We start from the raw sequence: 16,116 nt of genomic DNA, 5'->3' as shown, positions 1-16,116 counted from the left end.
TCACATCCCCAAACTTTTAGAAACGACAGCTTAGGTTTCTTCCCAAACCATAATTCATACGGTGTCGTCTCAACGGATTTCGACGGAGCCCTATTTAAAGTGAATGCGGCAGTCTCTAAAGCATAGCCCCAAAAAGATAGCGGTAAATCGGTAAAAGACATCATAGATCGCACCATATCTAATAGAGTGTGATTACGACGTTCGGACACACCATTACGCTGAGGTGTTCCAGGCGGCGTGACTTGTGAAACTATTCCACATTTTCTTAAGTGTGTGCCAAACTCGTGACTCAAGTATTCTCCTCCACGATCTGATCGCAGGAACTTGATTTTCCTGTCACGTTGATTCTCAACCTCACTCTGAAATTCCTTGAACTTTTCAAAGGTCTCAGACTTGTGTTTCATTAAGTAGACATACCCATATCTACTCAAGTCATCAGTGAGGGTAAGAACATAACGATAGCCACCGCGAGCCTCAACACTCATTGGACCGCACACATCAGTATGTATGATTTCCAATAAGTTGGTTGCTCGCTCCATTGTTCCTGAGAACGGAGTCTTGGTCATTTTATCCATGAGGCATGGTTCGCATGTGTCAAATGATTCGTAATCAAGAGACTCTAAAAGTCCATCAACATGGAGCTTCTTCATGCGTTTGACACCTATGTGACCAAGGCGGCAGTGCCACAAGTATGTGGGACTATCATTATCAATCTTACATCTTTTGGTACTCACACTATGAACATGTGTAGCATTACGCTCGAGATTCATTAAGAATAAACCATTCACCATCGGAGCATGACCATAAAATATATCTCTCATATAAATAGAACAACCATTATTCTTGGATTTAAATGAGTAGCCATCTCGAATTAAACGAGATCCTGATACAATGTTCATGCTCAAAGCTGGCACTAAATAACAATTATTAAGGTTTAAAACAAATCCCGAAGGTAAATGTAGAGGTAGCGTGCCGACGGCGATCACATTGACCTTGGAACCATTCCCGACGCGCATCGTCACCTCGTCCTTCGCCAGTCTCCGCTTATCCGCAGCTCCTGTTTTGAGTTACAAATGTGAGCAACCGCACCGGTATCAAATACCCAGGAGCTACTACGAGTACTTGTAAGGTACACATCAATTACATGTATATCACATATACCTTTCGTGATGCCGGCCTTCTTGTCCGCTAAGTATTTGGGGCAGTTCCGCTTCCAGTGACCACTTCCCTTGCAATAAAAGCACTCAGTCTCGGGCTTGGGTCCATTCTTTGGCTTCTTCCCGGCAGCTTGCTTGCTGGGCGCGGCAACTCCCTTGCCGTCCTTCTTGAAGGCTTTCTTACCCTTGCCCTTCTTGAACTTAGTGGTTTTATTCACCATCAACACTTGATGTTCCTTTTTGACTTCTACCTCTGCTGATTTCAGCATTGCAAATACTTCAGGAATGGTCTTTTCCATCCCCTGCATATTGAAGTTCATCACAAAGCTCTTGTAGTTCGGTGGAAGCGACTGAAGGATTCTGTCAATGACCGCGTCATCCGGGAGATTAACTCCCAGCTGAGTCAAGCGGTTATGAAACCCAGACATAGTGAGTATGTGCTCACTGACAGAACTGTTTTCCTCCATCTTACAGCTGAAGAACTTGTCGGAGACTTGATATCTCTCGACCCGGGCATGAGCTTGGAAAACCATTTTCAGCTCTTCGAACATCTGATATGCTCCGTGTCTCTCAAAACGCTTTTGGAGCCCCGGCTCTAAGCTGTAAAGCATGCCGCACTGAACGAGGGAGTAGTCATCGGTACGTGCCTGCCAAGCGTTCATAACGTCTTGTTCTGCAGGGAGAACAGGTGCGTCACCTAGCGGTGCTTGTAGGACATAATCTTTCTTGGTAGCTATGAGGATGATCCTCAGGTTCCGGACCCAGTCTGTGTAGTTGCTGCCATCGTCTTTCATCTTGGTTTTCTCTAGGAACGCGTTGAAGTTGAGGACTACGTTGGCCATTTGATCTACAAGACATATTGTAAAAAAATTTAGACTAAGTTCATGATAATTAAGTTCATCTAATCAAATTATTCAATGAACTCCCACTTAGATAGACATCCCTCCTGTAATCTAAGTATAACATGATCCGAGTTAACTAGGCCGTGTCCGATCATCACGTGAGACGGACTAGTCAACATCGGTGAACATCTTCATGTTGATCGTATCTTCTATACGACTCATGCTCGACCTTTCAGTCTTCTGTGTTCCGAGGCCATGTCTGTACATGCTAGGCTCATCAAGTCAATCTAAGTGTTTGCATGTGTAAATCTGTCTTACACCCGTTGTATGTGAACGTTAGAATCTAACACCCGATCATCACGTGGTGCTTCGAAACAACGAACTGTCGCAACGGTGCACAGTTAGGGGGAACACTTTCTTGAAATTATTATGAGGGATCATCTTATTTACTACCGTCGTTCTAAGTAAACAAGATGCAGAAACATGATAAACATCACATGCAATCAAACAATAATAGTGACATGATATGGCTAATATCACATAGCTCCTTTGATCTCCATCTTGGGGCTCCATGATCATCTTGTCACCGGCATGACACCATGATCTCCATCATCATGATCTCCATCATCGTGTCTCCATGAAGTTGCTCGCCAACTATTACTTCTACTACTACGGCTAACGCGTTTAGCAATAAAGTAAAGTAATTTACATGGCGTTTCTCAATGACACGTAGGTCATACAAAAAATAAAGACAACTCCTATGGCTCCTGCCGATTGTCATACTCATCGACATGCAAGTCGTGATTCTTATTACAATAGCATGAACATCTCATATATCACATATATATGATTCATCATTCATCACAACTTTGGCCATATCACATCACAGAACACTTGCTGCAAAAACAAGTTAGACGTCCTCTAATTGTTGTTGCAAGTTTTACGTGGCTGAAATAGGGTTCTAGCAAGAACGTTTTCTTACCTACGTGAAAGCCACAACGTGATTTGTCAACTTCTATTTACCGTTCATAAGGACCCTTTTCATCAAATCCGCTCCAACTAAAGTGGGAGAGACAGACACCCGTCAGCCACCTTATGCAACTAGTGCATGTCTGTCGGTGGAACCGGTCTCACGAAGCGTACGTGTAAGGTTGGTCCGGGCCGCTTCATCCCACAATACCGTTGAAGCAAGATAATACTAGTAGCGGCAAGAAAATTGACAACATCTACGCCCACAACAAATTGTGTTCTACTCGTGCAAAGAGAACTACGCATAGACCTAGCTCATGATGCCACTGTTGGGGAACGTTGCAGAAAACAAAAAAAATTCCTACGGTTTCACCAAGATCCATCTAGGAGTTCATCTAGCAACGAGTGATTGGATTGCATCTACATACCTTTGTAGATCACGCGCGGAAGCGTTCAAAGAACGGGGATGAGGAAGCCGTACTCGACGTGATCCAAATCACCGGAGATCCTAGCGCCGAACGGACGGCACCTCCGCGTTCAACACACGTACGGTCAGCGTGACGTCTCCTCCTTCTTGATCCAGTAAGGGGAAGGAGAGGTTGAGGAAGATGGCTCCAGCAGCAGCACGACGGCGTGGTGGTGGTTGAGCTGCAGTACTCCGTCAGGGCTTCGTCAAGCTCTACGGAGGAGGAGGAGGTGTTGGAGAGGGAGAGGGAGGCGCCAGGGCTTAGGTGTTGCTGCCCTCCCTTTCCCCCACTATATATAGGGCCAAGGGAGAGAGGAGGGTGCAGCCTTGGCCCTTCCTCCAAGGAAGGGTGCGGCCAGGGAGGAGTCCATCCTCCCCAAGGCACCTCGGAGGTGCCTTCCCCCTTTAGGACTCTTCCTTTCCCTTATCTCTTGGCGCATGAGCCTCTTGGGGCTGGTGCCCTTGTCCCATATAGGCCAAGGCGCATACCCCTACAGCCCATGTGGCCCCCCGGGGCAGGTGGACCCCCGGACCCCTTTCGGCACTCCCGGTACAATACCGATAATGCACGAAACTTTTCCGGCAACCAAAACAAGACTTCCCATATATAAATCTTTACCTCCGGACCATTCCGGAACTCCTCGTGACGTCCGGGATCTCATCCGGGACTCCGAACAACATTCGGGTTACTACATATACATATCCCTACAACCCTAGCGTCACCGAACCTTAAGTGTGTAGACCCTACGGGTTCGGGAGACATGTAGACATGACCGAGATCGCTCTCCGGTCAATAACCAACAGCGGGATCTGGATACCCATGTTGGCTCCCACATGCTCCTCGATGATCTCATCGGATGAACCACGATGTCGAGGATTCAAGCAACCCCGTATACAATTCCCTTCGTCAATCGGTATGTTACTTGCCCGAGATTCGATCGTCGGTATCCCAATACCTCGTTCAATCTCGTTACCGGCAAGTCACTTTACTCGTACCGTAATGCATGATCCCGTGACCAGACACTTGATCACTTTGAGCTCATTATGATGATGCATTAGCGAGTGGGCCCAGTGATACCTCTCCGTCATACGGAGTGACAAATCCTAGTCTTGATCCGTGTCAACCCAACAGACACTTTCGGAGATACCCGTAGTATACCTTTATAGTCACCCAGTTACGTTGTGACGTTTGGTACACCCAAAGCACTCCTTCGGTATCCGGGAGTTACACGATCTCATGGTCTAAGGAAAAGATACTTGACATTGGAAAACTCTAGCAAACGAACTATACGATCTTGTGCTATGTTTAGGATTGGGTCTTGTCCATCACATCATTCTCCTAATGATGTGATCTCGTTATCAATGACATCCAATGTCCATAGTCAGGAAACCATGACTATCTGTTGATCAACGAGCTAGTCAACTAGAGACTTACTAGGGACATGTTGGTGTCTATTATTCACACATGTATTACGATTTCCGGATAATACAATTATAGCATGAATAAAGACAATTATCATGAACAAGGAAATATAATAATAATGCTTTTATTATTGCCTCTAAGGCATATTTCCAACAGCAATATGTTCATGTCCTGCGGTACATAGTCGGCTTAGTAGTGCCACGGACAAACTATGATATAGAGGAACCATGGAGACCTTCAGCTAATTGGTGGAGCCCAGAGGTTCAGGCATGTTGGAATTAACCGTGTTGTCTTGTTTGAATTGGACTTGCATGTGCTCATTGCCGTAAAAAAACGATTTGTGTTATATGTGTATGTGTGTGTACTTCGCCAAGAAGCAATTGGTTGGCTCACCTCACATACTAGGGCATTTTGCAAGAATCGGTCATCTTGTTTGGGAAGTCATCTTGGCCGACGTGTACGTGCATTCGTGATGGAATTTCATCGCAGCAACATATGATGAGGGCCTTAGCTAAAAGGTCGATTGCACCCCATCAAGTTCTACCCGTGGCACATTCCGCCGTCTGATGACCCCGTCTTGTCATATTAGTCTGCTTTCTTTTTGTTTTCCAACATCATCGCACCTTTGGGTTTTGTCTTCTTCATCGACATGCCAAGCTATTGCACCAACTAGTACTTGAGGACAGATGCCCTGTTGGTGGAGAAACCGGTGCTAAAGAAAACCCATCACTATGGTGGCACGTGTGCACTGACAAGTAGACTAGCTTGACCAAATGTGCTAAAAATAGGGTATAATTTTTTTTAAATGGAGTATAACGGATGAAAATATCTCAAATTGGGTAATACTTGTCAAAAATGACAAAAATAGGGGTAAAAAGTGAAAATTAACTCTAGATAGAAAGTACACTTTCAGCTCACCACTAGGCTCACGAAAGTACACTTTCTATCTCGAGTAAAACATGGTCTTGCTCGATATGTTCTTTGCTTCATTGTCGTGTTGGTTGCTACCGAAAGCCAACCCTCTCTCATCTGGAGAGTTCACATCTCTATCATGTTTTGCCACTCTCCAATTTTTCAGAAATCACACGTGGCTACTTGAACCTCCACCGCCATGCAACAACGATTAGATTTTTGCTTGCAGCAAGAACATAATAATGCTACTATAAAATCCAAGCAAGTTAAAAGTTGTCACCTCGCCGCTAGAAGAAATCGAGGAGAATATCCAGTTTGGTGGCAGGGATTGCCCGATGGAGAGGTTGCAGCGGGGAGAGGGAAAGAGGTTATGGGTGAGGGAAAGAGAAAGAGAAAATAAAAATGGTTGGATGGACGGGCGAGGAGAACCCATGTATCAGTAACATTGGTAGATTTTTATTTCATAAAACCATGAACAGAAAGAAGTCATGTTCAAGAGCTAGCTTCGTGTCTCACTTAAATATCTCTCAACAAAGTTGATATCCAAAAGTTGAAGGATCAAAGATTTCCAGGGTGAGTTGGCAACTATTTTTTTTAATCTTAGCAAATTTAGCAAAATGCTAATAAAGTAAGTTCTCTAGATATGCAGCTAAGTATACCACTCTATATGAAGAATAACTACCAGGCTAATTATTCAAGCACAATGTGGGAAAAAACCCAAAGACACGGAGGCAAAGATGTAACATGCCATTCATTTTCTTGGGGCGCTAATCTCTGTTGGAGAGGTGTGAAGAAAACAAAGTACCCTCAACGACACAAAGTCTCACATTCATCTCCATGAGCCCCGCCACACAAGTATGAGCTCACTCTACTAGCATTAGGTATTTAGGTGACCTCCAAACATTCACAAACTTGTTTGAGTTCTCATCCAACACCTAGACGGCTCGGAGATCCCAAATCTTCAAGAGTAATAGGTTAGAAAAATAATGCTTGAAGAGAATTCGTGCTCAAGTTTTGATTCAAATCTCAACTCACTAAATGTTTCCTCGGAAAGACTAGACCTCATATGTGAGAGGAACAAGGAGAACATGTGGGGGGGGGGGGATTAGTCCAAGTGCCCACCCTAGCTCAATAAGGGGCAATGTCTATATATAGGCTCATTTTAGGATATAGTCGTGAAAGTGCCTTTCCGCTCCCGAGCTCATTTGAGCTCGGTGAACAGTAAAATCGAAAAAAATTCAAAAAATTCCAGATTTTTTTTGGTAGAAACATTGACAAAAGTTCTAAGTGCTTGCAAAAATTCATCATGAAATCACATTCCTGTAAAGTGTGGCAAAAAAACAAATTCAGTACTCCAAAATGCTTTTGAAAGTAGCTTTTTCAGAGTACTGATTTTGTTTTTTTTTTGCCACGCCTTCTAGAAATGTGATTTCATGGCGAATTTTTGCAAGCACTTAGAACTTTTGTCAATGTTTCTCCCAAAAAAAATTTGGATTTTTTTTAAAAAAATTGATTTAGTTTTGATTTTACTGTTCACCCGAGCTCATTTGAGCTCGGGTGCAGAAACTCCGCGTCCATATAGTCGTCTATACTTTTGTATTCCATACCGGAAGAACTACGATTCAAGTCAACTGGCATATACTAAAGATACATGAGAGACAATGAAGTTCTTCAACTAGGGGTCATTAATTTTGGAAGGTAGACTCCATACAATCTCACCGGGATTGATGAATTTCTTTGAAGAGTCATATCCAGTACCAAATCCTGGTAGTGCGGACCCATGACTTGCTGCAAATAATATTTGAACCAAGTAAGTACATATCACAGAATTCATAAGTCAAGATAAGAATTTCGGAATGAACGAAATCAAAACTGGAAGAGTTGATATCGATACAGAACATGACTTGAAGCCACGAGTCCGAACGAGATTCTTGGGAAGACTTGAAATGAAACTGAAAGAACCAGATCAATATAGAGCATGGCTTCCAAATTGGTCGTGCCGGATTCATAGGTCAAGCATTTAGGGCAACCCCTAGAGGCATGGCTCTCTTAACACTCTGATACACAGGCCATTTTGAGCAACATCGGGATGGAAACTAGTCGTAATGACATTGAAGCTCTTCGAGACCGTGGACGGCTAAGTTTTCAGCCCTTACAACGGAGGCCAATCTCAGTACTTACCGTCTCAAAATCGGTATCACCGAGAATCACTGTCTATGTCTCAAAGGAGATTTAAAAAAAAAGTCTTCTAAGGTATGATTGAGCAATCATCAAGATTTTTCCAGAAACATCAAAGGAGATTTTCAAAGGAATTCTTCTAAGCTATGACTAAGCAATCATCAAGATTCTTCTAGAAACATAGTTATCATTCCCATCATTATAGTATGGCTTGTCCTATTCACATTTTGATTCATTAAACCACAAAAGGAAATAGAAACCTCCTTTGATCTTCTAGATCCCATCCTTTCTTCAACTTCAAATAATTAGGGGTTGAAACCAGTTTGTTTAAACAATATCTTTGGGACTATATATGTATTTGTGTGTACTCGGTAAAAGTCATTAGTTCCTTAATCGTTTGTCATTAATCATCAAAACCCACTAAGGGGGCACTAGATGCACTTTCATTAGTCTTCTAAACAAGGCTATATGTTAGAGCCAAAATTTTGAGAGATGCAGTGATATCGGCTAGGTTAAGGTTAGCTCTACCATCGTTAAACTAGGCAAACACATGGGTTGTCAAAATCATATATTTTGAGTCATGTTGCCATAAACAAGCAAACAAAAAGAACGCAAAAATGAGGCAAAAAATCCATAAGTTCATTATTGTAATCTATTTAATATTTGTTTTTCCCGTATATAGTTGATGATCTGTCCTTTGGGGTATGCCTTTTAGTTATTTTGCCCCACTTTTTATGATGCAAAATACAATAAAAAAATAGGTGGAAAGAGGTAAAAGATAAAAAAAACTTAGCAAAATAATAATGCACTGAACTCTTGCTATGACGGATACAAGCTTATCTTTTCAGACTTTCTGTCCTTTTCATTGTGTAACGGCAGCTTCCTCTATTCATGCATGCATGAACAAGGACATGGGAGTTGTTAATTTGTGACAATAGAACATGTTTTTTTTTCTCAAATGTACACTTGGTATACAATTGGTCCGTTTAACGAACACTGAAGTCTATACCCAGAGTACAACAAATTAAACTACAGCCCCTAAAAACTCCAGATCCCACATGCCACATGAATGTTCATCTCTATGTGGCCTTTACCTAGGACTCTGGAAATGATGCTCCCAAAGTTTCTCACACAGGAATATACTATAAACTGAATCTATACGCAAAGGTGGCTTGGTGCATCTAGACTCTAGATTTGCCCCAGTATATACTTCCTGCTTTGCTACCTCCACACTCAGCCCTTGTTCATCTTTCGGATGTGGCGGCACGCCATGCAACAGCCATCCGCTGTTACTGTTGGTTTCATCCGAGTTATCAGCGAGGCGTGTATTTTAATTGTAATATTTTGTCTGATGATATTTCATTCTTTCTCGGCTATAGCGACAAAAACATCCTTGGGTGACCACCTTCTCCTTGAAACTTTGTCTGGTGGATTGATTATGGCACGCTCGGCGTCCTCGAGACGGTACCCGATGACAACCTCTTTCCTCTGCCTAGCTCGTAGCATGACCTCGAAGAAGTTTAGCTCCTCGTCTTCTCGAAGGTACAGGTCAGATTGTCGTATTTGCAGTTCATTCCCCTGCAGAAGAGTACAAATGCAAGGTATTAGCGATACTGATACCTAAACCTGACAAGAGTGCTTACTGTCGACATCTTTAACCTGGGGAGAACATGTATGTGTACAGTGGCAAACTTGTCAAGTATTCTTACAAAATTCCCTTTTCTGGAGGTAATGATCTATAGGTAAAGTTAACCTAGTACTCTATATAGTAACATCAGGTTCAAAACTTCAAGACTCTACAAAGACAGGTATATGTATGTATCAGTTAACATATATGTTGACAAGAAACATGTTATATGATGATGGTAAAAGCTTGACGTTCATTGAGGAAAAAAAACTGAGAATAATACAAGAATCATACCTGTTCAGCAAAGAGCTCCTCCAACACATAATTTATTTGGCGATCTTCTGCGACCATTGCCAATGCCATGCTCACGAGTTCATTTGAAAGAACATAGTCACTTATTTTTGACATGTATAACAAATTTTTAGTCCTAGGATCCAATATCTCACTGATTATAACAGATTTATCAGATGCTTGTTGCATCTCTCCCATCCAAGAACCTTCTGATAAGCTTCTTCGGAAACCATCTGAACCAATCGCTTCCTTGTATGGAAGCCGTTTTGCCTGCAGTAGTTACAAGTGCAAGAATAATAATAAGTATGTGTACAGAATCATAGTATAGGTTTATAGCATCAGGAAAGATAAATAGATAACCAAAAACAAAAATAGCACATAACCAAGATAATCACTATTAGAAAACGACATAATCTGCAGTGATAATGACTTAAGTCAAAAGAAAAGTCCAGATGATTTTGCATTTCTAGAAGAACCTGAATATCTCTGATCAACAGTAACGTTGCAAGAGACCTCGAATCAGCTTGGATTGCTGAATCTTCTACAGATTCATCTGCCAAAATCAATATCTACAATTGAAATCATAGGAAACTCAGTCAAATGGAAAAAACAAGAAATCAAACTCATAGGAAGCTCAATACTTCCTTTTATCCAGGAAAACATTCTTATTTTTGCAGAACTTACAGAATCAAACGACTCTAAAGGGAGGCTCTCCAAGTGACGGCGAATAACAGCATTTCCTTCTCGATGAACCAATGTAATATTTTCAAGACGACTAAAGTCCAGACCTCCTTCAATTAGCTTTCTTTCTCTATCTATCTCAGCGACATCATTGAACATCCACAACTCTGACCCTGGAGCTAGGAAAGCATCCAGTACCTGAATATCTAAAACCAAGTTACAATATGCTGTTGACTTGCTGTGCACCAAGTAAATGCACCGTGCGTGCAATTGAGACAAACAAAAGGCCTGGTGTTGCATATCTGTATATTGTTTAATTATGGCATGATATGTTGATGTATAAACAATTATTATTATTCTTTTTTGAGAAAATGCAGAAGTTCGTGTCTCAATGCATTAATAGAAAGAAGGGTTTATGGTACAAGGCTACAAGCCTAAGACAGGCCAAGACCCAGCAAACAAAAAGGGGAGAAAAACAGGTCGGATCGATTACAGCCATATAAGCAATTCTTACAGTACTTACAACTTTGAGCTACAGTCAGTACAGCATGTTCATATTATTATTATGACAAAGTTATAAATTTAGCAGATTTTATCTTCTTTGTGTACAATTTTGTTCAACCAACACTTGAAAATTATGAGCTGTTTGCTAAATGCACGAGTTTGTTGTCGCACATGCATCAATGTAGTCATACCGCATAAAAGTAGAAGTCAAGCCTAAATGGACAACTAATGTGAGACTCCAAGCACACCATAAGTAAGAATTTATGCCTATGTTATGGTGGCCCATATCTGCATATATGCCAAATTAGAGTGCATCGCATATAGGAGTCATGCAGAAGATGCGAGAATTTCCCAACTAGAGTTAGCCATGTGCATCAAAAGTTAGAGAAGACAGTATGATGTAAGAAACATTGGATTCAAAAGTACGGCAAGACAACATATTTAAGGAGCACCATTAGACATAAGGAAGGTATAAAGCAGGAAAAACTAATATATTTTTAATAGTTTCAAGATGTTCAGGACGGTCAAATTTTGCCTTGAAATGCTCCAAATGACTGCATTACATCCACATGAATATTCCAGAAGAGGGTGAGAATGCCAGTTTGTATCCATAATCAATTTACCATTATCATATCCTCCATATCACGTCGCCAACCACAAAATAATATTCTTTCAGGAGACTTTGGACCAACAAAATCTTTAGGCGGGTAGCCTCTCCTAACCTGCACAAGTTTACAGAAAAAAGGTAATTAGGGGCTTGAAGAAAGGGCTTACCACAATCATATCATCTATATCCCGTCGCATTCCACAAAGAAGAATCTTCTGGGAGTTTCTTTCATGGCGAACAATGTCTATGTAAACAGCTTCTTTAACCTGAATAATAAAATTGACTTTGCTTTTGTAAACTTCATTACAGGATGTTCTATATATATGTGCAGTGTCAATACTACGCTTTCTTAGGAAGCTAACATAAGTAGTTTTTATAGTTTAAGAAAGTGAAGACAAGCCCCATAGATGACATCTGTAAAGCATAAAATGGTATCATGCAGTTGATGTTTGGTGCTCACTGAACACAAGGGGGAAAGGATACTTCTCAAATCTTAATGCAAAAGCAATCAAGCTGTGTTTAATTTCATGTATCCTGATAGAAGAACTTCTCTGAGGGAAATATTTCCAGAAGGTGCATAGGAATAATTTATTTGAAATATTGGAGGACATTCTATGACACAAGTTAATGGCCCACATTCAAACAAAATCCGATTTTTTAGATTAATCCATTAGGTTCAATAAAGTAGGCACAATATGGCATTCGATGGCCCACATTCAGACAAAATCCAATTTTCAAGATTAACATAAAAGGTTCAATACAGTAGGCACACTATGACGTTAGATGGCACTGACCACACCATGGACTATTACAGCTACTGATAAGCGTAAGCCCAAAAGGAACATTTGAAGCTAGCTCTGTATGGGCAAAATTCAGTTGATGCACTTGGTTATAAAGATAAATAGTTTACCTTGGGTAACGGTGCTGGGGTATATGTATCATCATCCTCTGCAATTACTATCACCTCATCGCCCTCTTGCAAGACATAACAATCATCAGGATTTAAAATAATCTTCCCCCCGTAAGATGCCATCTTTATTCCACATGGAACAGCATCAGGAAAACTAATCAGCACATCTTCAAATTGCATTCCGACCAACTGAGGCCATCTTTTAATGTAGAACTCGCAGTTCTCGAAGCCAAGGATATCTTCCCATATCTGTGAATGTATACTCAATTAGTCTTTGAAGGTACATTCAGAAATTAGAAAGACTAAATATAGTTACTGAAGTCTATAAAATACTCAACCAGAAAGGGAATTATAACCAGCATGATGTAGGTAAACCTGTCAGTGTGTGCAGGTTGCAAATGTAGGACAAGCTCCTACTTTAGTTTCATAAAATCTGCAGCCGCAAGCTAAAAAATGCAGTGTGGAAGTGAGCCAGTAATTGGCAGTGCGGAGGAACAGCATAGTGGAATTAAACAGAACAACTAGCTTATGTACATCTAAAATCAAGCGAAGATCATAAGCTTAGTGCAATAAAGTTTCTGAAGAAAACAGACTTTGTACTAGAAAGGTCTCCTACATGCAATTCCACAATGCAATAATAAATAGAATGAATCAATCAGAATGCTCAAGAGGAGTTCCTTTTTAAGGAGCGAGATATATTCAGAACTGCTGGATAGGAAAAACCTGAGCAAGGCCCGGCTGACGCGCGCATTGTATCATCAACCGACCTATTACATCATGTGCAACAACAGTTTCCACAAGGTCTCCACCAACAAGTTTGACTAGCACTTCATTGTCAAGATCACTAAGCTCAACGACAATGTGACCTCTTAGTCCTTCTTTAACTCCAGTTAAACTCAAGACTATTCGCAGTGCTCGGGCATCACTCTGGAGAAGGGACAACTAATGTAAGCACGGATTTCATATTAAACGGTGCAATTTGATCAGCAGAACAAACCTGGTCAGCATTTCCTTCTTCAGCTAAAACCACAATTGCACGCGCCTTAGAAACTGAGACCTTGAGCATTATGGTAGATTTAGTCCAAAAATAGGAGAACAGAGACAGAATAAATTAATAACATCACAGTAATCGACCTATCTAAAGATACCACAGTGGCATTAACATTAACAGATGTAGCAAACAGAGGAAAATCAAAGTATGTCTCTGAATCAGTAACCATATTTCTTACCTTTTTCAAGTCAGCCAGAATCAAAGGGCTTCCACTTCTGCATATTACAGCCGTTCCTTTCAAGTCAAACTCCATTTTAGCAATATCTGCTTCCATTTCCTCTTTGTCTCTCTCGGCCATCACTACGATAGTCCCTCCTCCCAAACTTTCGTTAGCAATACAAATTTGGTTCAGTAAAGATCCCTATTGACGTAACGGGAAATAGGTTAGTCTGGAGAAACGCAAGAAACAGCTATAAATCCATATGCATAATACAACTAAGTATCAGTATCTAGTACCTACCATACTGCTAATAGGAACTGACAACAGAAAACACAATGTGAGAGGAAATATTACATCTGCATTACACTCTTGATTTTAAAGGTCCCATCTGTCTCCGTAACTGGCTATTTTAAGCGTTTCACCCCTCACCAAAATGACAACAAATCAGATGCAAGAAAATAAAAATAAAAAAGACCACACTTCATGTAACATTCACACTGTAAACTGGAGATCTGATCATCTTTCTGTAACATGCCTCTACACTTGAAGCTCCAGGAAGTAGTTAAAAGAGTGTACTTATGCAATAAGAAGCGCTCTAACAATCATGTTCAGCTATTCGCTATTGATATGACACTCATATTTGAATAATAAGAAAAATAACAGAAAATGCTGCACGAAAGAAATCAGCAAAGGTTTGATTCCAAGATTACCAACTTGTCACTCCACCCAAGGATCAGGGTGTGACTCTGCTCTATGACCTCGCTCCTTCCTTTCCTCAAAGAATCAAACTTCTCTGAGATTGAATCAGTCACAAGACCAAGCATCATGGCAAAAACCAACATCCCACCAATACTGATTGAAACTGAAACCAACTTAGGTCCAACGCCAACGGCATTTGCATGGTTTCCCGCATCAGCCACAAAGGTCCACGATAACCAGAGGCAATCCGATAAGCTATCATCAGTAACCCCATAAAGAGCGAGTCCACCAAGACCGATAAGCAACATTGTACCGACAAGAAGAACCAAGGGTTTAGCGTATGGATGAAGCGACAAAAATATATCTACTCTGTACGCCAACCGCTTGTTGAAGGCGACATCTTCAGAGTGTCGTGATCTCCTCAGCTTGGACAGAATGTCGATGTACTTGAGAATAACTATCGGCGCATACAGCGCGGACAGCGAGAGCAGCAGGGAGAAATTCTTCAGGCTTCTGCTGGGCACAAACTCGTCGTTGCTCTCGTACGAAAACACGCTGCTCATGTCCAGCGACGAGTCCATGACGACGATACATGACTGCAACTTCGCGGTGGCCGCACCAAGCTGTCCCTGGTAGAATCGAAACGAGCGGCGGTAAGGCTGCCGCCCTCTTGCATAATGTGCGCAGGGTGAAATGGGTTAGGATTTTACCCGCAAATGGTGGACCTGGTCGTGCAGCGAGAAGTTCCTGTGGAGGAGGGAGGCGAAGCAGAGGAGAATGGCCTGGAATGGAAGCAGAGCAGAATGATCAGACAACTGTAGGCAGTCAACAAAAGTCAAACCCCCGGAGTTCACCGTGACTCACCGCCGCGGAGAGCATCCCGGACCACCGAAGGGTGAGCGCCGACGCCGGGGGCGACTTCCTCTCGGGCACCGCCGGCGGGGCAGCCGGCGGCGCGGCAGCAGCTGCGGGCGCATCGCCGCGGCGGACGCCCGCGTAGCGGGGGTCCCAGCCCCGGAGGCGCGGCGCGGAGGGGGGCTGCGGCGACTGCTGCTCCGGCGAGGGGTGTGGGGAGCGGGAGCGGGGGGGCGGGAGCGGGCGGCGGTCGGCGGGCGAGTAGGGCTTGTAGGAGCGGGAGGTGGAGGGGAAGGGGGCCCTGGGGGCGAGGGACCTGGAGGAGGAGGGGAGGAAGGGCGGCGCCGGCGGGAAGAACCAGTCGCGGTGCGGCGGCTGCGGCGGCGGCGACGGCGAGTGGTCGGGGTCCAGGGGCATTCTCGGTATCCCGGCGCTGAGGAGTGGGGGCGAGGCAAGGGATGTCGTTATTTATTTATTTATTTTCGTTTTTTGATGAGATGGAAAGGGATGTCGTTGGGTTCGTTGGGGTTTGTTGGGTTGCCGCATGTTCGGTTGGGTGGAATAATTCCTCCCTTGTCGTTGACTTGCAGGCCCAGAGGTTAAAATTTAGAATTTTGTTTTGGTTTTTCTAAATTTTCAATCAGCTGGACACGGTGTCTATGGTGTGTTTAAACTTTACATTTTTTAAAACTTGTTTAAACATTACATTTATATTTATTTAGATAACGTGACCATCTTGAAAACCTTATATTATCTGGCACATCTTTTCATCTCTCCACTCCTA

General features: G+C 42.4%; 1 protein-coding gene across 2 annotated transcripts; it reads right to left on the bottom strand.

The window, feature by feature from the left end:
- Positions 1 to 8,769: 8,769 nt before the first annotated feature.
- LOC125553119 (putative ion channel CASTOR) lies at positions 8,770 to 15,795 on the bottom strand. Of its 2 annotated transcripts, none has more exons than XM_048716901.2 (12): positions 15,342 to 15,795; positions 15,188 to 15,259; positions 14,489 to 15,106; positions 13,797 to 13,979; positions 13,565 to 13,624; positions 13,291 to 13,494; positions 12,568 to 12,816; positions 11,825 to 11,923; positions 10,550 to 10,744; positions 10,342 to 10,434; positions 9,869 to 10,135; positions 8,770 to 9,525 (listed from the first exon to the last, which is right to left on the bottom strand). In XM_048716901.2, the coding sequence occupies exons 1-12, from the start codon at positions 15,747 to 15,749 to the stop codon at positions 9,307 to 9,309; spliced, it is 2,667 nt and encodes an 888-aa protein (XP_048572858.1). In that variant the 5' UTR covers positions 15,750 to 15,795; the 3' UTR covers positions 8,770 to 9,306. The 2 variants fall into 2 exon arrangements, with proteins under 2 accessions (XP_048572858.1, XP_048572857.1); XM_048716900.2 differs by lacking the exon at positions 11,825 to 11,923 and adding an exon at positions 11,674 to 11,772.
- Between the last annotated feature and the right edge of the window lie 321 nt (positions 15,796 to 16,116).

This window comes from Triticum urartu, chromosome 4A (genome assembly GCF_056163025.1).
Source record: "Triticum urartu cultivar PI428250 chromosome 4A, HENAU_Tu73, whole genome shotgun sequence".
Classification (NCBI taxonomy): Eukaryota; Viridiplantae; Streptophyta; class Magnoliopsida; order Poales; family Poaceae; genus Triticum; species Triticum urartu.
The sequence above is the reverse complement of the archived record's forward strand: the minus strand, read 5'-3'. Positions and strand labels throughout refer to the sequence as shown.